Source organism: Sturnira hondurensis, unplaced genomic scaffold, assembly GCF_014824575.4.
Source record: "Sturnira hondurensis isolate 20B ecotype Veracruz unplaced genomic scaffold, ASM1482457v3 Scaffold0015596, whole genome shotgun sequence".
In the NCBI taxonomy this organism is placed as follows: Eukaryota; Metazoa; Chordata; class Mammalia; order Chiroptera; family Phyllostomidae; genus Sturnira; species Sturnira hondurensis.
The window spans coordinates 8,380,018-8,401,732 of record NW_028088227.1 but is presented as its reverse complement, the minus strand read 5'-3'; the positions used below and the strand labels follow the sequence as shown (position 1 = coordinate 8,401,732).

The window sequence follows — 21,715 nt, the reverse complement described above, 5'->3', positions numbered from 1 at the left end:
ACACAGCATCGGGAAAGCTGGTTTTTGCTCAGTGTGTTTAGAATGTGCAAGTAGTCGCCTGTTCTGAGGGCCAGGGCAGGGCTAGAGGATGCCTCGCTGGACCCAGATTAGCTGCGAGGGCTCCTGGGGTCCTGACGCGTCATCATCACTTCCTGTAACCTCCCTGAGAAGGGCCTGTGATTGGAAAACAAGTTGATCCTCGGCTAGAAGAAATTTAAGCTATACAAAACATGTTTCCATTATAAAAATAAAAGAGGAAGGAATGTTTATGAGATTTAGTTCCTTGGGAGGGGCGAACTGATAAAGAGTTTTAAAATTTAGATAAATGTCAGTATGTTAGAATTAAAAGTAAAAAATATGTACTCTTGTAAAACTTGGACAACTGCCCCCTAAAGATACAATTTAAAAGCTGAATAAGTTTAGCCCGCAGTTGCTTTATGTCACTTAAGATAACCTTCTCCACGGGCATAAATCTGGATTACCCCCAGCTTGTGCCGTAGCACTAGTTTTAGGGTCAGGAAGGTTGCTGCTCTCTGGTTCAGTAATTGTGTGCTAGGAGAACCACATCTCAGTAGCATTGTAGATGTTTCTAGTGAAGTCGGCTCATTTTCATCTTGTGTTTTATTTAAAAAAAAAAAAAAGCACAGGTGTAGGCTCAGTCCTAGAGAATTGAGCAGTGGGGGCGCTGAAGCCCTCTAACCAGAGGGGAATTACCCTGTGCAAGACCCTTTGATAAAGGCGTTTAGTTAGTCAGTGGTCCCACCTCCCCCTCTCCCCAGAGAGGCCCTGTGTGTAAATGATGATTCTTTACCAGCTGGTATTGAAAGTCAGGTGCCAGCCAGCTTATAGGGGCATTGCTCCATGAATTGGAGCTTGGAGTTAAATGAACTTTATACACTGGTTCCATGTAATAATATACCTTGTATGGGAATTCATTTAGTTTTAACAAGGGTCTATCTCGCAACTCGTTCAGAAAGACTCCATTGTGACAGGGTCTCCTCTCTTGCTCTGATACTTCATTCCAGTAACTTTTAGTGGGATTTTTGCCATGTACAGGCTCTGATGGATGAGAAGGAAAATTAGACATGGGACCTGGCTTCAGGTTTAGATACTGGTGTCATGGGGAAGTAAAAGTATGGGTCACCCTTCACATTCTTTTGATAATAGACATTGTCCATTTTAAATATATATATTTCAAATCACAGTGTTTTATTTAAAATTTTCCTGAAAAATTTCTAATGATATGTAAATACTTTAAACACCACAATGTTATATAGAGTGGAAAGTGAGTAATTTCTCCTCACCATCTTTTAGATGCTTTTCTGCCATTGTATACATAATGGGTATTTTATAGGGATTGTAAGTGATTAATAAATATGCTTTTTGAAATTTTAAACAGATTTCCCAGTGATAAAAGTCTCATGTAAAATAGGAGGAAACCTCAAAATAGTTGGGTTTCTGAGGATAATTTTTGACCCCCTAGTAAAGTTCAGCAAACGTTATAGAAGGGGAAATCTCTGGTGTCCACGCCAGTACCAAATCCTACATCTATTGCTCTTCACAATTATCAAAGCTGCTGTAAGCACGTAAACTGTCGTCGGGAAACCTTCTGTACTGATTACAGCATTCTCTCCCAGCCCTGGAGAGTTGCACACGGCTGCGCCGTCCGTGGGTGGCGGTGCTTCTCTGCCCTGGGGTTGCTTCTGGAAGATGCCCCACGTGAGACCCGTGCTGCAGACCCTCAGGCTTTACCTGCCCTGGGCCTGTGGCGGTCAGAGAGTGTGGGCGATGATCCCTGAGGGCCAGCACCGCTCAGAAAGTGAGGTCGTAAAGAGGGAGCTCAGATAGTTTGGAATCCATCCCAAAAATTACCTAATGGCTCCAATTTCATTGTTACATGATGTGTCGTAATTCAGTCATTACTGGAAAAGCAGTCTCCTCATTTCTCTTCCCCCTAATCCTTTTTAGAATATAAATAAAATATGCTGAAAGTCTGAGATACACTCTGCTTTTAACTGAACTGCCTATTGAATTATAGAAATTTAAAAAATGGAAGCACCTTAATGGTCATAGAATCTGATACTTCATTTTACAGATGAAGAAACAAAGACTTGTCCAAGGTCCTAAGGCAAAACGCCTGTAAGGCCCTCAGATTTTCTCCCTCCACATGCCGCCCCGGCACGTGACAGGGAGTTCTGTCCGGCAGCGCAGAGGGCGGGGAGCAGGGCTGGGAGTGGCATCTCCATCAATCCCCCATGTTCCACAGGCTATGCATTCAGTGAAGATGGCGAATATTTCGCCTATGGACTGAGTGCCAGTGGCTCAGACTGGGTGACGATCAAGTTTATGAAAGTCGATGGTGCCAAAGAGCTTCCAGATGTGCTTGAAAGGGTCAAGTTCAGCTGTATGGCCTGGACCCATGATGGGAAGGGAATGTTCTACAACTCCTACCCTCAGCAAGATGGGAAAAGTGATGGTAAGTTAAGACTTCAGATGAAGGCACACGTTTGTTATGAAATAGAAGTGTAACTCATACAACTTTCAAAGCGTAGTTAAACCTTAACATAGGTTGTTGGTCCAGAGTCAAGAGTCCTCCAGGACGTTGTATCAGTTAGCTTTGTTGTGTAACAGATCACCCCAAACCTTGGTGGCTTGGAGTAATGACCGTTTATGTTGCTTGAGTCTGTGGGCTCACCAGGCCATTTTTCCGGGCTCAACTGAGTTCATGTACCTGTGGTCAGCTGCAGGTCAGCTGGCTAATCTTGGCTTGAGTCTTTCACATGTGTGGGGCCTCAGCTCAGCTACACATGGTCTCTCATCCTTGAGCAGGAGAGCTCTCACGGCAGCCCAGAAGGATCCCAGTGTGGAGAGCTGAGGGGCACAACCTCCCAGATGCCTAGGCTTGCTGTTTTCATACGGTCACTTCCCTGAGTTCTGCTGGCCGCCCCTCTTCAAAGGGCAGTGAAACAGATAGAGGGAGCTGAGAAAAACCAAGGCCATTACTGCACTCAGTCCTTCACAAATGTGTTCTATTCCCAAGGGGATCACAGAAAAATGGATTTTTTTATTTAACGATGTTGGGTGGTTATAAAATTTTCCTACTGCAGTAATCCTACCTCTTCCTCAGGTTAGAAGTTGCCAGTCCCCTGTTGGTCACATTGACACTTTTCTCCTTGTTAGCTTCCTGTACACACCTGTTCTCTTCAGTTGCACAAAGATCCTATTGTGTTCAGTGGTCCCTCTTTCTTTTCCCCTCGCTCCTCATCTTCCCAGATAGGAAGGTCTCTACCTGAACATCATCTTATTTCCTCCATTCCATATTTCTGCAAACTGCTTTTCAGTGTACACTGTTTTAATTTCTTCAGGCACGGAGACATCCAGCAATCTCCACCAAAAGCTCTGCTACCATGTCTTGGGGACTGATCAGTCAGAAGATGTTTTGTGTGCTGAGTTTCCTGATGAGCCTAAATGGATGGGTGGAGCTGAGGTATTGTACTACAGCGAAATGTTACCCAAAAAGCTGTGTCTGATGGATTGTGTGTGTAAATATCCTTGTTTTGTGATGACCTCCATTGATGAAAGAAGTCCTTTGAGAGAATAGTCTTCTTGTTTAAAAAAACCGGCATTCAGTTGACTCTTAATAATGGTGATGATAAACCTTTTAACTGCAATTGCAATGTAAAAGTCTTATTACTAAAAGTTATACATGCTTCTGGTAAAAAAAAAAAAAAAAAACATGCGAGGGCAGAACAACACAAAGCATAATGTGACTGTCGTGACACTCGGGACCCTGCCTCTCAGAGGTGAGGGGCATGTCCTGTCACCTGTCCTCTCATCCACCAGTGAGCATGTAGGGAGAGCGCTGCGCATCTTCCTTTCTCACACCATGTGCTCTTGGTGTATATTGTTTACTTGTTTCTACAGTAAAATATGTCTCCTTTAGCTATCTTCCCATCTTATGGATCGTTCTTACATTCCTTGGGGATCTTGACTACAACCCACCTCTACTGAAGTGATGTGTCTTTGAAGTTACTGGCCTAGACTTTATTCTTGATAATCAGCTGAAAGAATGTAGGGGTGCTTGGAGTGGGAATTCACTCCTGTGAGCTCACCTATGGGTATTAAGAAATATAGGTAGGCCACCATCCCGTCTTTAGTGGAATCCACTAGAAACTCTTTAGATCACGAGCCACTCAGCTCCTCCCTGACAGTTAGAACTTCCATAAGAAGGGGACGCTGGCAATGCTGCTCCCGGATCTGGTTCTCGGGGGCGAGGAGTAGGAATCCGTGGTATGTAGGGCCATCGTGTTCATATACATTACTCCAAATTGCCCTTTTATTTATTTATCGTGTTTCTCTAGACCAGGGCTTGGCACACTTGCCTCGGCCCAGATCTGCCTGCTGCCCGTTTTTGTGAACAACGTTTTGTTGAAACAGCCACACTCCCTTGTTTACGTGTTGCCCGTGGCGACATTCGAGCAACTGCAGCGGATTTCAGTAGTTGTCACAGAAGGCCACGCGGCCCCCAGGGCTCAAAACAGTTACTCTCTGGCCCTTCACAGAAAAACTCCGTCAGACTCGAATATAGGGTGTTAGGAATGAATTTAGAGGGCTTACGTTGTACTGCCTGAAACTGTGCCCTTTTTCGTGCTTTCTCTTTCCCTCCTAAGTCCCCGCCCTGCACGCTTTCCTGGTGCAGTTCCTGTTCTTGTATTTCTCTCGCATTGTTTCTAATGGCTTTTCTGACTTCGTTTGCATATCTTTCTAGTAAGTTTTCTTCTTAGCTCCACTTTTCTTCATACCTAAGACTTCTGCTTATTATGGATAATATGTGTTTGTTTATAAAATGATGTACATTTGTACTTTCATCTAAGTGAAATCGTTAGGGAGATATAATATGCTACCAAAAAGCCTAAAAATATGAAGTCATGTGTTTCTCTTTTCTTTGTGGGAGGGGAGTTGACGTGGAAAATGTAAACATAGCATATTTTAGTAACCAAATTTTATTCCCTCTGGATTTATTATAAAATCAAAAACACACTCTCCTGGAGAAATTTTTTGCTTCAGGGCTAATAATTTTGTTGCACCAGGCCTATATTTATCAGAGTAAAATTATTTGGTTGATACAGTAACAGGAACATTAAAAATAAAGCCTGAATATCAAAGTATAATAAAGCCTGAAAGTATATTTTCGCAAATTGATCTAAAAGAAAATGGCTTAACAGTAGAATCCGTGTGCAACTCTAGCGGCTCAGATCTTTTTGTTAGCACTTGGTTGAAGCAACTAGTTTTTGTTTAATACTTTTTAAAAAATATGCTAAAATATACGTAACACAAAATTTACTAGTTTAATCATTTTATGTAGAGTGGCAGTAAGCACACTTACATTGTTGTGCAGCCACCAGCACTGTCCACCCCCAGAGCTGTTTTTATTTTGCAAAACGGGAACTGTTCCCATTAATCAATACATCCCCATCCATCCTCCTCTCTGGTCCCTGGTGACCACCTTCTACTCTCTGTCTCCATGTCTGTGACTGTTCTAGGCACCTCATGAGTGTCATCACGTAGCATTTGTCCTTTTGGGTCTGTCTGTTTCACTTAGCATGATGTTAAGGTTTGTCCGTGTTGTACGTAGCACAGGTCAGAATTCCCCCTTTTAAAGCTGAAGGATATTTCGCCAATGTATGTGCCACACTTTTCCTAGCCACTCATTCATTGATGGATGCTTGGAGTGTTTCCATAGCATTATTTGAATAATGCTGCTATGAGCAGCCGTCTTTAAAAATACAGTGGCGATACATCATGTCTACATTTAACATCTGTATATTCAATTCTGCTAACTAGGCAACTGAAAAGAAAAGCAGTTTTAATTATTTGGAGTGATCCTTCTACTGTTCATTCAATAGATGTTCACTCTCCGTGACTTGTGTGATGTAATCTTGACCACAACCCTGGAAGCGGTGATCATTCCGTTGCGTGGACACGGCAGGGTGGTCGACTTGCATGTCCACGGTTGGCACTGCCTGCAGGGCATGTCTGGCCTTGGTATCCTCTTAACCCCTGTGCACTCTTGTCTCTAGTTGGGAGGAGGAGGTCACACAAAAACAACAGCAATAGCTGTTTAAACAGTGACAGTGAAGAGATGCAGCTCTAATGAACAGAAATAATAAATGAAGTTGTTTAAAAAAATGATAAATTTGGATCAGGATCCTAATTAGTGGATAGTGCAGAGAAAGTCTGTAAGAAAACCAGCTTAGTGAACACAGACTGGCTGGAGACTTCCCCTAAGCTCTATTTCAGCTGCCCGGGTCGTCTTGTTAGACAGACTTCACCCCACCAGTTGCCAGGGTTGGCTGGGCAGGTCTGGCTGACGTAGGTGAGTGTCCCCATCCTTCCTCACCCTGCCATGTGTGATCTTTCTGAGCTTCGAGGACCTCCTGCTGCACAGAGGAGCATGCTGTCACCTGGACATGAAGACCATAGTTCTGTGGGTTTAAGCCTTCAGCAACCTCAGGCCCACCCTCAATGGATGGTTCAGTTCCAGGTCAGAAAAACCTAGACCATGAGAAAAATACTGATGTCGGAGTTGCTTGTACCTGGCATGGAAGTGTGGAAAGCCCCGGGGGCTCCAGGAAGCCAGTGCGCTGGTCACTGCCTAGGCCAGAATCTCCCACGCCTCTGCACAGATGAGTGTTCCCTGGAAGAGGAGCGGACAGTTTCCTAACGGCCTTTCTCTAGTTACCTGCGCCTTGGAGAAGAGCAGTGGTCCTTTCCATAACCAGGCACCAAATGCATGTGTTGCAATCGTGGCTTTTATGTTTCAGGTCGTTGCCTTTAGGATCATCATTCTGACCCTCGTACTTCATGAATACATTTAATGATGTCTCTGAATGGAGAGTCGGTGTTACAGAGATGGTGGTGTGCTGGAACAGGGATCAGGAGCACTTATCCTAGCCCTGTCTGGGTGGCGCTGGGTAAATTGCTTCATCTCTCCAGGTCTGTTTCCTCCAGGGCTTTTCAGCTCTAGAGAGCTGATTGGAGGATTATGGCAGCCTCTCAGAGGCCCTGAAGCTGGCCTCCTGGGTGAGAACAGAACTGGTGGATTTGAGAGCACTGAACATGGAGGGGCGTTGTGGGTGTGGTTTGAGGCTGTGGGTGGCCAGCTGGGTGTGGAGCGTGTGTCAGGTTCCCTGGCTGGCTGCCGTCCCCCTTCAGATTCTCTTCCCTTCGTGCCCTGGATGCTGCCGCCTCATGACTCGGCTGCTCCCTTCACAGATCGCTCCTCTGCTTTCCTGCACCGGACAGGTCTTTCTTGCTTTGACAGAGTCTGTAAATTCCAGTCAGGAAGCAGCTTTACTTTTCCCGTTGTTGCCTAGGACAGATCTCTCCCCAGGACAAGCACCTTCCACCTGACAGAACCCATCGCCTTCTGGACACTGTCAGGTATTAGATCTGTTACTGAAGGTTCATTTCAGTCCAAACCAAAGTATCAACTCCAGTTTACATGCTTCGTCCCTCTCCCCAGCTTGAGTCTGGGGAGCGGATGGGGCAGGGATTATTCCATCCTTTCCAACCTTTTTTTTTAAAGCCTTGGAGAAATAGTCCTAACAGCCTTGTTCATGATAGCCCCAAACTAAACATAACCCAATACCCACTAGAAAGTACATGAGTGAACAAATTGTGGTATATCTGCAGTGGGATAATACTCGGTTATAAAAAGGGGTTAAAAAGGAATGAACTATCGATACGCCTAACAACATGGGTGCATCTCAAAATAATTATTTATGCACAGCGAAAGAAGCCAGAAAAGAAGAAGTACACAGTGTCTCATTCCATTTATAGAACACTCTAGAAGATGCAGACTGTTCTACAGAGGCGAGGGCAGATCAGCGCTTGCTTGGGGATTGGGCGGGGGGACATATGGAGGGGCAGGAGGAAACCCTGGGGATGGTGCGACTGGGACTTGGAAATGACCTTTTACAGGTGGGGCCATTCTGAGCAGTGGCAAGATGCCCGTTTACCTTCCCTCAGGTATTCACCCTGGCTTTTTGTCTTCAGCGGCAGGGCAGGGAGACGTAGGCAGGGAAGGGGAACAGGATTTTTACTCATCGGGAGCTGTTTGTCGATCCCTCGTGGCTGCTCCCTGTCCACCCGCTCCCATGGGCATCCTTTTGTAGTGAGATCCCCTCTGTCCTGGGAACCTCTGTACTTGGCCATTCCCTGGGGTGGGTTATGAGCTCTGGCTGACCTTTGGCATTATCCCTCAAAGCTTCTGCTCCCAGGAGGGTTCCCTTGAGATTGCTAGCTCTCTGCCATGTCCTAGCCCTGCCCCCATCCTTTTCCATGGTGCCTTGGAGGTGACTGGAGCCCAGCTGCCTTGTAGGCACCTCCTGATCCAGGGAAAGCCACAGGCCTGGGTTACCCCATCCTGGGGATGTAGGCCATGCTCACCTGGCTCACCAGCCAGCCTCCTGCCCTCAGTTCCTCCCGGCAGCATCCCCGTGCCCCTGGGGGTAGCACACAACAGACACTTAGCATCTGGCTTGGAAGAACAATGACATCAATCATTATTTAACAGAGGCTGTGTGGCTTCAGTTGCAGGGCAATGATTGCAGAAGGTAGAAGTTGTCGTTTAGAAGGTTCTCTTGGACAGAAAGGAAAAGAAAAGCTTTTTTATTGAAAAGTATTTGTAGAGCATGTGGGGGGAGAAATCACAAAGAAATCAAGCATTTCCAGGCACTTTTCCCAGCAGAGGGTGCTCTGGAATGAAGATTCTGAAAATGTATCAAGTCCCTGTAGAAGAGATTAGGGAGAAAATACCCAGCCTCTTTGTGATTATCTAGCTGAATCCTATACCGAGAACCAATTCTTGAGGGGAAAAAAAGGTTTTTTTTGTAAAGAAGTAATCCTAGTTCTTAATATTCATGACATGTTTCTCCATAAGCCATTTTCATGTGTTCACTTGTAACCCTTAGAGTTAACATATACATATTCATGTACACATTTACATATTTGTCATATACATATATTAACATGTAAAACCATTGCCTGGTGCTTGACTCACCATAGGCACTCATGAATGTTAATTTTCTTCCTCCCCTGAGGAGGTTCACGCCCACAGAGACCGTCTGGGCCTGGAGCGCACCCAGCCTCGCTTACAGAATATACACGGACAGTAAGGTCTAGATGTTCCTCAGGGAACTGGGCCTCACCTGTCCCTTACACGTTGGATGGTTTTGAGTTGGAGCTGACCTCTTCTGGTCAGCACAGTTCATGCATGTATTCTCCAAATGCCTAGTGAGCCCTGGCTTTGCATCCCCTGGTGTGCTGATGCCCGGCAATACTCAAGAGCAAAGAGCGAAGCACTGGCCCTTATGGAAGATGGTTTGGTCTAGTAACCTATTCTTTTCCAATATTTTCATATGATACAGAGTCTGGGGGGTCATGACAGAATTTCTCCCATGTTTGGTTTGTGTGTCATTTTAAATACCCCATTGTCCTCTTGACCTTAACTTCAGTAATTGAGCCTGTGGCTGCCAACAGGTCTTCTTACTGGGGACCCTTCAGTTCCTTATGCTGTCCCTGGGGAGCCCTGCACTTTCCAGTGGCTCCTGGAGACTGACTCCCTCTGTTCAGCACGGGAGGGGCTGAGTGGTTGTCTTTGTGTTAGCCCTGGGTGGACTTTATATTAGTCCTAACTGGACTGTGTGTGCCCAAGGCTCATTGTCTGTGTCCTTTTTTTCATCAGCACTGCATGAAGTGATAATATCCATCATGCTGATTAGCACGCAGCAAAATCTCAGCAGCATGCTTGGGAAGGCAGAAAAGTCAGGAAGCCAGACTAAAGACCTGGATGTGAGTAAAGCTAGAAGGCGGTGCTGCTCTCTGTGTGTACATGAAACAGCCCCTGATGGGAGGGGTGGTTTTTGTAACAGTAAGGCAGGGTTTGCTGATCGGCCACTTTTCTCGCCTGACCCCTCTATTGCTCAGTAAGGGAGAAAAGAAAACAAACGGCGGATTCCTATATAACAAGCTTACCCGCCAGAAAAACAACCAGGTGGATTAGAAACAGTAGTGGCTGTGTCACGTCCAGAATCCCTGCATTACTTATTCCATGTTGAGTGGGTCATCTTTTCTTCTCCTGGAAATTCCTGCCGTGTCCGTTTCTGGCATACCAAACAGCGTACCATACCGAGTTTGGACTGATTTCTCTCTTCCCTCATTGCTGCAGTACCATACTGTGTTCGGAAAGCTGGGTGTTTGATTTAATGACTACCTATTAGAAATGTTTATGTTAAGGCACATCACGTGTGTTTATGACTACTCTGTACTTCTGTCCTGACATTATCTCTTTTTATTACGAACTCATAATGAGCCCCATAAAAGAAAAGCCATCATTGTGGGTGATTAGTTTGACATTTAGCAGTTTTTCTAAGTTAAGTTTTGCAGACATGCTTATTATGAAAGGGATGTTATGATTAACAGCTATTACAAAAGGAATTCAAAAGCATCTCTGAAACAAAATTGATAATCGTGTTCCTCTCAGAGCAGGGAAGGTTAACTCTGAAAGCTATTAAAATCCATTTCCACTCGCTTTGTTAATTTCCTGGACAAGTTTACATCTCACTACTTTTTAGTATACTTACTTTACACACACAATTAATTCTTTTATTATAATACATAAAATGCTTTCCTCAGTTTGAAAAAATGCATATAGATTCAAATTATGAATAAGCTTTCTTCACCCTCTTCTTGTTGGATTCTAAGTTTAAACACACACTCTCTCTCTCTCTTAATGTCCATCAGGTTTTGGTCATTAACACAAGACTGTGTAGATGTGCAGCTCAGTAGCTCTTGCATAAAATGCCTTATGGGTTTTCTTTGAAAATGACATGTTTGATGAAAGTCCACATATTCTGTGCATGTCTAAATATTGGTTGTGTGTCCTGTCACTTTGGGAGACAAATAAGTTTGTGGCTAGTTAAATGAATGGAGTTTAAGTCTTTAATAAGTGATCTTCTGTTAATTTTCTCTAAATAAAAGGTGCACGAAGAAAAGCTAGCTTATTCAGGTCATTTAGAAAACCTGCCTGTTTTTATTACATAGTACTGAGACTGAGAATAGCCAAATTCATTGACTTAAAAGTGTTTATAATGCTAATAATAATAATTAGTAATACAGCTTTCTTGTAAAATCAAAGATCCTATTCACTAGAGAAACTACAATTATCAACATATTAGTTCTATTTCACACTTATTTCTGTAGATTCATAGTTTTTAAAGTCTCAGATAAACTGGTGGTAGAGCGGACAATGATCTGTTGTGAAAATGAAGCCCCTGGGCGCAGACCCTGAGGGTCTGAACCAGGTGACATTACACCTACTTTAGGCATTAACTGGACATTTCATGAAAACATATCATTCGGGATAAGTTTCCCTGAGGTGTGCTCTGGTCTCTGGTCGCTGCTCATATCTCTCAACTCTGCAGTTTCATGGCTCCTAAATTTGTAGGGGTTGTGCTCTCGAATGTGCTGAGTCACATGGACTGTATGTGTTTGTTGGAGCAGCACGTGTCAACGTGACAGGATAAAGTAGAAATTACTATTTGAATGATACCTGTTCTACCAAGGGTTTCCTTGGTAAATATTGCTATCTTGGTATAGCTTAACATCACAATATGCACAACTAAAATTTCTTAGCAAATTAACGTGGCTCCTTTAAAAAAATAATAAAGTCCGATACCCTTATATGTTATGCTTTTCCTATTGATAAATGCAGGTGAGTAAGTACAGCAGCTGTTGTTATTGGGTGTCCCTTTCAAAAGCAGCATTTTGTGGACTGAAATTGGTATTGTTTCATGAGGCCTGTTGGGGCCCTTAGTTTTCCTGCCTGTCTCTGTTCCCTTTATCTGGATTTCAAGAAAGTCACCTTATGTTAATTCTGTTCATTCTTAATTCTTTTAATTTTCACTTTTAATTCTCTAATGAGATTCAAGTGTTCTCATCAACACAATTTTTCTCTTCCCCTCCCAATGATTTCCAAAATTTATTGTTTTTAATTGCCTTGCAATATAGTCCAAATGTGAGGCCACGGTTCAGTATGTATTGTTATTGATTAAATTATGCTGGAAGAAGGTGTAATTTCCAATCTGTATATTTGGGGGCAGTAGTGACTTATAAACGATTCTGAGGTCTGAGACCTTGAGCATTTGAAAATTCAGTTACACATCCACCTCGGAACATGCGGTGGTTGGCTGTGGGACGTGTCAGGTTGTGCCCAGGGGAGTGGGAGTTAGGGTGGCTGACTTCACTGGCCTGCCAACGGCAATGTGCCTCAGGATTCCCTGCCTTAGGTTAAAGCTAAGCTGCTATTTAGTACAGCCCAAAAGGCTGAGAAAAACTTGTTGCATGCGCTTGAAACAGCCGTCATCAAAAGTTTGGTGTGGTTTTTGCAATGTGTTTTGCTGCCTTATCTTTCTGTTGGATGAATTTCTAAAACTGAATTAAGCATCATTTATGATTGATGTAGCCTGAGTTTAAACAGCTCTAAAGATTCTGCATTTATTTAAAGCATAAAGAACAAAAGTTTGAAGTATTATTTTGTTTTGTCTTTTATTGTGGGGGGACTTTGCCCACAAGGCCCCTCCCCTCTCCGGCTGCCACAGATGAGAATAAGTCTACCAAAATATGATCTGCTTGGGGAGGAAAGGTGGCTGATCTCTCAGAGGAGAAGGGCCTGGATCCTTTTCCTCAGTGGGCTTTTATTGGGTTCATTTTGCACAAGAATACAGGTAAAGCTCATTAATCATTATCAGGCAGTAAGGGTCAAACAATAGATTACTTACAAAGTACTCTGAGGACCTATTTTGAGTCAAGGTCGGATAGTTAAAGAGCCGTAAAACTTTGAGGAACAAACTCACTTCTTGCTTGGACTTTTATTATTTAATTGAGAGCATTCCAAACAAAGCATGTTTCATAGGATTTTACATATTCTTCCTTAGGCCTGATCACCTGGGGAACCCACCCTTTCCAGCACAGGGCTGTACCGCCGTCTGTCATTGTTTCAGTCTTAAGTCAGGCAGGGGAAGTAAGGCAGCCAAGAGATTAGAGATTTCTTGCAGACAGAATGAGGACTCGGGCTTTGTCAAAGCTGAGCGAGGGGCGAGGGCCCATCACCCTTTTGCTATAGCCCCCCAAGTCCTTCCCTGGGGCCTCCCCATGATTGTGCCTGTCTTAGGTCATTCCCCATTTGGGGAATCTTACCCATCATTGGCTAACTGATCAAGCATGGGGGGGGGGGGCGGGCAGTTATGAATAAAAGGAGCAGAAGTGGTGCTCCTGCCCGGGAGATAAGCTTTGTCTCTTTAGTGGCTTATGTTCCCAAGGTCGCTCACTCAGCCTTAGCCATGGGGGGGGGTTACAGCTTCTGAAACCAGGCAGCATGGTTTCCAACATTTTATTTTCACCTGAACATGCCCATTGATTTTAGAGAGAAAGGAAGGGAGGGAGGGAGGGAGAGAGGGAGCGAAACATTAATGTGAGAGAGAAGCATTGATTGGCTGCCTCTCACATGCACCCCAGCCAGGGACTGAATCCACAAGCCAGACATGTGCCCGGACCAGGAATCAAACTCACCACCCCTTGGTCCACAGGACAATGTTCCGACCAACTGAGCCATGCTGGTCAGGGCAGAATATCAAAAGAAGGAATTAAGACTCCCAGAAATCTTCCTTGTATCCCCAGCTCACTATTAAGTGGTGCATGCATGGGAGGAGACGACATGGTGCAAACTAAGGACAACTACCAGGAAGCTGGAAGCCAACAACTGCCAAAGTTTACTAAGCCTGGGAGACTCACATTCTGACCAAAGTGGAAAGACCCTTTGAATGGCCAGGGCATTCGGCAGAGAACCAGCAGAGCCATGCCTCCGCAGCAGGACGGAAGACCTTACCAACAAAGCCTGCAAACAAGCCTTGAGTGGATCAAGCTGATTTAGCAACAAATTATCTGCCTCAGAATTTGTAAAGATAGAAAAACCCCAACAACATTCAAACTCTTCAGAATCCAATAAAAATATTACTGTGTGAAAATAAGCAGAAAGTTATGGCATAACCAGCAGAAAAATTAGTGAATAAAACAGATCCAGAAATGCCAGGTTACATAGAATTAGCAGACAAGGATGTTTTAAAAACTATTATAAAAATGATTTTAGAAGTGATTAAAGGGATTTTAGAAGTGTTATTATAATGAACAAAGGAAAAATGTAAAAACCACATATTATTCTAAAGGCGAAGATTAAACTATTTGAATTGAAAAATTCTTTTCATGGGTTTAACAGCCATTTAGATACTATTAAATAAAATATTAGGGAACTTGAAGACAAGTCAATTGAAACAACCATGAAGAGGAAAAAAAACACAGTCTTGTTGACTGTGGAACTAAGAATTTCATATTTGAAGTCTTAGGGGTGAGGGGACGCAACAGAACACACAGGTTGAGGAAAAGTAGGCTTACTGTTTTTCACATGGAAAATAATACAGTAGTTAATCAATAATATAAGAATAAACTGTTTTATGTACTCACAACTGTAAACCTGCTTTTGTTCCACCCTGTACAGGAGGGGGAAAATGGCCCAAAATGTTACGAATTTGATAGGCATACTCACGGATCCAAGACAGCAAATCTCAAGCAGGCTACTATAGCAAAGCCTGTTATAATCTGTCCCCAGAAAACCAGAGATAATCAGGAAATCTTGGAGAAAACGAGGCGTGACTTTTTATCTGCGTCAGTGCGAGGGAAAGGGCAGTGGAAAGACACCTTCCTGGGGAGGTCACACTTGACTGTCGTACTGACAACCGTAGACCCTTCCCACACGTTCCGCCTCCCTTACCCGGGCCTGTTCGTGTTCTCCACGGCATTCATCATTGTATACATATTCCACATAATTCTCTATTTATGTGTTTGTCTCCTCCACTGGGCTGTAACTTTTTATTTTCTTGATTTGCTCACTGATGTATCTTTAACACCTAGAAAATGAGTTGAACTTAATGGCTGCTTAGGAATTTTTTATTGGATGAACAGATGACGGTTGTTAAGTGTGATAGGGTTCTCCAGAGAAACAGCCAACAGGATCTGTGTACACATACCAAGAGAAGGACTTATTTTTTGGAAATTGGCTAGCGTGCTTTGGAGGCTTGGCGAGGCCCAGTCCTGCAGGGAAGCCTGGCAGGCTGGGAACCCAGGGGAGGGTGTCAGCGGGAGCCCTTCTGCTGGCCGAATTCTGCGAGCTTCGGGGAGTTAGTCTCTTTCTGTGAAGGCCTCCAACTGACTGGGTGAGACTCCCTCACAGTTATGGATGGTGATCAATTTTATTCAATGTCCACCGATGAGAATGTTAATCTCATCCAAAAAAATACCTCCACAGAAATGTCCAGAATAATGTTTGACCAAATACCTAGGTACTGGTATTCAGCACGTTGGAGCCAAGTTGACATATTAAGTTAATCATCACAGTAGAATGTGGAAGAATAGGAGCTGTTTTGCACTACTGAAATGGAAGAGTGAGTCAGTACAACACCTCATTTGGCAGTATCTAATAGAGTTGAGTTTGTGCACATCCTACCACTGAGTAAGTCTACTGCTGTAGAGAAACACTTATATAAGGGAGACGCATATATAAGGTGCTATTCAAGAATTTTTCTAAAGTTTTGCTTGTAATATGAAGAAAATGGAAATAATCTAAATGTTTATTGATGGGAAAATACATCAGTTAATTGTGGTATTCTTGGATTGGGATACTGTACAGCAGTTAAATGAAATAAATATACATATATCAACATGGATTAATTTTTTAAATTATGTTGAATGAAAAAACTCAGTTTCAAAAGGATATATATATTTGTATACTTTGATAGCACTTACATTTTAACTCAAAACTTTAATGTTTCTTGCATTAGTTTTTTTATCAAGATTGCTTTTGCTATTTAAGATTCTCCTGTTTGATACTATAAAAGAAATCCACAGAAGGACAGGCCTTTGTCTCCAGCCTCTGTGGTAGGGGTGACTAAAGACACGCACAAAGAGTTGTTCAGTGGAAATTGTTAATGTGTCCAGTGTGAACCACAAGTGAACTTCTTTGCATCCATGCCCATTCTGCTAATTTTTACTCATTTAGGACAACTTTTAAAATATGTAACCTGTGACAAAACTTTAAAGTCAGGAATAATAATATACAAAATGACAGATTGTGTGTATTTTCAGTTAAGAAATAGGCTGAGAGCCTGTTCTAAGACCGAATCCTTAGGAATGAAAACACCCTGGAGGTGCCCCAGACCTAAGACAAAGGACATGCGTACAGGACAGAGACCCTGTTCTAAGACAGGTGGTTCCTGCTCTCTGGAGAAGCACTGAATCCTGACCTGCGCAGAAGGTGCTACATGACCCTGCTTCATTATAACAGCATTTTAATGAATTAGCTTGTGGGAGTCTGCTGCCCTGGTGGCCAATCAAGGAAAGTCTTGGAGACCACAAGCGCAGTAGCTTTAAAGTAATATAACTACTTGTAAATGTGCAATAAAACCCCACCAAACCTAGCCAGGAAATATCTGCCCTGTAAGAACAGAATCCCTCTAGCCCCTGAGGTCAATCTGTGCTCAGAGCTGACCCGCTCGCATGCTCCGTGGAATGAACTATCGCTTAATAAATCTGATCTCTCTCTCTCTTCTGCTATTTAAAAAAAAAAAAGAAATAGGCTGAATTTAAATAAAACATCACATTGAGTCATTTTTGATATTCAGTTATATCTGTTGATACTTTGTACTTAAATATTTTACTGTTTTTGTTAAACTGTGATTATGAGTGAAATAAGTTAAAATGGATGGGTGTTCATCTTTTTCTCTGATAGCTTTTGAGTTTAACCTTTAATTTGTACTTAATATTTAACAGCACTCTCACCAAAAATACATCCTAATCAGCCCCCTGCATGTTTTCATCCCCCTCGTAGCTGTCAGACGACGGCCGCTATGTGCTGCTGTCAATCCGGGAGGGCTGCGACCCCGTAAACCGACTCTGGTACTGTGACCTGCAGCGGGAGTCCAAGGGCATCACTGGTGAGTTACCTTTCACCACAAGTAATGACTCCAGAGAGCTCATTAAAAAGCAATACATATTTCAGCGACTGATACAGATGTTCAAACTCTACACTCTTAGTTATTAGATTACCTCATTATTGGTATCTAATGTATATTACATTATAATAGCATATAAACTTTTTATTATTGATTGGGCATTGCATCAGTTTTAAACTTCTCTGAGTAAGACTTGCATCCTAACATTCTTAGATATTATGGAATACCATTCATACATACAGCAGGATGAAGTCAACAACTTTTATTCTGGTGTTAAATATTTAATAAACCGTTTAATAAACCTATTTTTTTTCTTAAAGATACATCCATTTTGATCTCAAGAAAATTGGACCAGCCCCAATTGGTGTAGCTCAGTTGGTTGGGCAGCCTCCTGTAGAGCGAAAAGTCGCCGGTTCAATTCCCAGTCAGGGCCCACGCCGGGGTTATGGGATTGGTCCCTCGTCAGGGCAGGCATGGGAGGCTACCAGTCAGTGTTTCTTTCACATATCAAGGTTTCTTTCCCTTTCTGTCTCCCTCCCTTCTCCTCTCTCTAAAAATAAATAAATGAAATCTGAAAAAAGAAAATTGGATCAACCACTTCAATGTTCACATTCTCTGACGGGAGCAGACTGCCACCCTAGAATTGTTCATTTAAGTTGCAAGTCCAAGTGTACACAGAACTGAGCAAACCCCCGAAGATTGAATCTGAAGGAAACAGGAACAGCTGCTGCTGTTGTCCTGCCCGGTGTTCCCGTGTGACTGAGGTGGTGGGAGGGGCTTGGCCTTCCCTTCTGAACACTGATCACAGTGGTCTTTGTCCGGAGAGTTCTGGTTTGTTTTCTATTCAGTACTTCATTTTTATATAGTTAAATTCGTACGTAGGCTTATTATTAAACAATGCAAGTTAACAAATTGCTTCATTTACTCTAAATACAGAGAAGAAAGTGTTATTTACATATTTGTATACGGAACTGCTATTGCTGTGTCCACTCTAATAATGGACAGTGATACTGTGAATGAAACTTAACCTATCGGTACCAATAGAATTTGAGGAACCCTCTGTGTTTCCTTCCTGACCTCTTGGTTCTTTTTTCCTTCAGCTCATATAATTTTTATCCCCCAGTTTGCTTCATCGCAAACATTAGTGAAGAGTTAGAGAAGAGGGCGTGATACCAACAGATTGGGATTCCTGAAGGAAGACAGTGCAGGGCTGCACCAGGCCCCCCTAAACAAAATTCTAGACCACACTGCCATGAATGAACATGCAGAAGAAAAAGGGGATGCATTTAAGAACCCCTGAGTGGCTGTGATGCATCCAGATTGGAAAGCCCTATTCCCTGCATGAGCCGGGTCCTGGCCTGCCTTCCCAGTGTGCTCTTTCCTTGAGTCACTTGACCAGGGTCTTCTCTGCTTCCTGGGTGGTCTCTATGGGAACCGCCCATTTCTTGTCAAAGTCATTCCTAGGTGTTTTGTCTTTGTGAGATATTGATGGTTTGTGAAGGTATCCATCAAAGTTTAAGCAGGAGGAGATAGATATGAAGAGTTCCAGCTTTCATAACCGTGGGCTGGCTATGTAGGTCAGAAATCTGTAGGGCAGGCTGGCACTCTTGGGTGGAGGCTGGAGCTGCTGTCCACCGTAGAATTTCTCTTCCTTCGGGGAATTCTGCACTCTGCTAGAAGACTTTTCAGCTGATCGGACCAGATGCCCTCAGGCTGCGTAGAATAATTGCCCTCACTTCGAGTGAATTGACCATGGTCTTGAGTCACAACTAGAGATACCTTCACAGTAACACCCAGCACAGTGTTTAGTTGACTGAGTGGGGACGTTACCCTAGCCAAGGTGACAGGTCAAAAAGACCGTCACAGTGAGCTCACGGGAAACCCCATGGGAAGGGATGGAGCCGACAAGGCTTAAAATACTGACCGATTGTATTTTGAAAAAGGTTACTAAGCTGACCAGCATTCGGAGTTCATTCTCAGTATTTAGAAAAGTATGTAATATCTATAGATACGAAATCAGAACTTGAAGTGGATTTGAAGCTGTTGAGTTACACCCTGATGAATTGGGATCAACTTGGAGAGCGCTCTCCAGTTGTAGCCACCAAATTCTGGGTGTAGCACTGCACCTGTCATATTTTTTAAATCATTGCTTTAGCAGCATGAAATTTGTCGATAACATAAACCTCAGTGTAGTTAGTTCTTTCAAATGCCAGTCCTGGGATTCTGAAAGCTCTTCAGAGTGGCAGTGATTGACCAGTCCTTAAAGGTGAAATGTGTATCAGTTTTCAGCTGTGGGTTCAAGTCAATTGTGCAGGATGAGACTAGAGAGACTTGGTTTGGGGGGGGCAGGGTGTGTGTGTGTGTGTGTGTGTGTGAGAACTGATCACTGGTCTATTACAATATGGTTATGGCTGTTTAAAGAAACAAGTATTCTGTGCGAATTTAACTGTTGAAGATATTGACTAAATATATTTAGTTTATAACAGGAGAGACAGCAGATTGAGTGATTAATTTTTTAAAAAATTCCTCTTAAATACAGTTGGATATATTGGGACAATAACCATAGAGCTCTGAAATAGAATTTGAATTTTAGTCTCAGTTCTATCACTAAATAACTTGTGACCCTGGGGATCAGCAAGTTATTTTCTGTCTCTTAATATGTCCATGATTGAAGAAGGGGGAGTAATACCTACTTCATGAGGAATTGTGTGGGATAAAAATACACAGAAAGGACTTACCAGGGTCCCTGGCATATGGCAGGTCTCCAGGTATTCTTTTACAATATAAAAGAATATTGTAAAATATTGTAAAATATTCTCCCCGCCCCCGCTGTTTCTTGACAGAGCAGGGAGTATTTGGAATCTCCGAAATTTGGGTTTAGGTAGCATAATAAAATAGATAGACCATGCCCTGGAGCAAGCATTATCCTCAGTCCCAGAGCTGCTTGGAACACAGTTTTTGGTACTGACTTGTTCTCTGTAGAGCCAAATTCATAATAAGAAGAGTCTCTTCACTAAAGAAACCCTAAATAGACATGCCTCCAGTGGGAGACTGTAGGGGAACCTGTCAAATTTTGCAGTTTGACAATTGAAAATCAGGGGTTTATGTGCCCATCTAGTGACTACTGCCCAGTGTGTTTTCTTGCTATTTTCTTACCTGCTCCTCCATTTTTATTTTGCTTTTTAAACTATGGGAAGATTAACCCTTAACTTCAGTGCTAAATCTGGTTGTTAACTATTAGATGAATTAAACCTGAATAGCTGGTGACTGAAAACTAAATCCAATGTTAGGAAATCTTTAATTTTATATGACTGAAATGTATACTCCTTTGGATTAACTAAAGACTTTCTGCTATGATTTTAATCTTTTTACCTTAAAAGCAGGAGGAATTACCAGTACTTTTCTACCTTTTCTATCATTTTTGTCAGAAAACCATTTTTGCCAAGAAAACCTTTTTACCTTGTGTATTTTGAAATGAAAAGCACCAAAAAAAAGTGGCTGCTGGCTGATGCGGACTCTAGCCAGCGGTGTCCACAGTGTTGTGGATGAGACAAGACAAATTCATGTGGACCACCAAAGTCCTGTGGAGGAAAAGGGATGGCATGGCCGCTCTCTCAAGGGGAGAGCACCCCAACCCTTGCCTGGACAGGCTTTCATTGGCTTTCTAGTAGCGTACATCAAAGAAGGCTCTCATTCATTATGTTCAGGTTTGCTTTAGGTGATTACTTTTGCAGATAACAAAGAAAAGGGTGTTACTAATTACTTGCTACAAATCTGTAGCAAGGGAAAAAATGTTGCAAATGCAAGAGAACGATAAGAGTAATTAATTGGTCTGGTTACACTTCAGTCCTTGGAAGGACTTCAGTCCATAGGAAGTTACTTTAAAGATATGCAGTAAGCATTTTCTACGTCAACTCAGAGTAAGGGAGTTTTAGCAAGAGCAAGTCTTAAAGCAGCCTAAGTATAATGCAGGCCTGGTCTCCCACAGGAGAACCCACCCGTAGGTTTGGTGTCCTGTGTGCTGCCATGCACCAGTGGGCTTTCCAGTAGGACTGGGCTACATTTGCCATTGCCAGGCAGATCAGTCCCCTATAGGTGGCTATTGAATATCATAGAAAAATATATCACATAGGGAAAATAAAACTACTTAAATATAGGATGGAAAAAAATCTTAGAAATTTGAGAGTTAAAAGAGTTCTCTACAAAACTGATGCCTTGGTCACTGACATTGACCATGTAAACTTGAATTCCTCGTCTCCAACTTGGTAACCATCTTGCTGCTTGTTGCTCCCTGAGCAGGACCCCCGTCCTGTTACCCTTTGCCTCTCTTTGGAGAACCTCCTTCCTGCCATTTACAGTTACATGTTTGAACATGTTCGTTACAAACTATAGGCTGTAGCCTTTCCACAGGGGCTGCAGGTAAGGCTGGTGGCTGCTCTTTTCCTTACCTTCCTGACTCACTTCATTTGTCATTGGGATTATTTGGCATAGTTGTACATATTGTTTATTGAGCTTTATGTGTGCCAGATTCTGAGCTACAAATGTAGGTATTTCTTTGTCTTCTCAGCAATGTCCGAGGGGCACATGCTGTT

The 21,715-nt window shown here is 42.9% G+C and overlaps 1 protein-coding gene across 1 annotated transcript in view; it reads left to right on the top strand.

Moving 5' to 3' along the window:
• The window catches only part of PREP (prolyl endopeptidase), a 100,874-nt gene that overhangs the window by 24,175 nt on the left and 54,984 nt on the right, over positions 1–21,715 (top strand). The window contains exons 5-7 of the mRNA XM_037064957.1: positions 2,267–2,476; positions 3,366–3,487; positions 17,000–17,105. Coding sequence (XP_036920852.1) covers positions 2,267–2,476; positions 3,366–3,487; positions 17,000–17,105 — 438 coding nt within the window. The remainder of the gene's footprint in view (positions 1–2,266; positions 2,477–3,365; positions 3,488–16,999; positions 17,106–21,715) is intronic.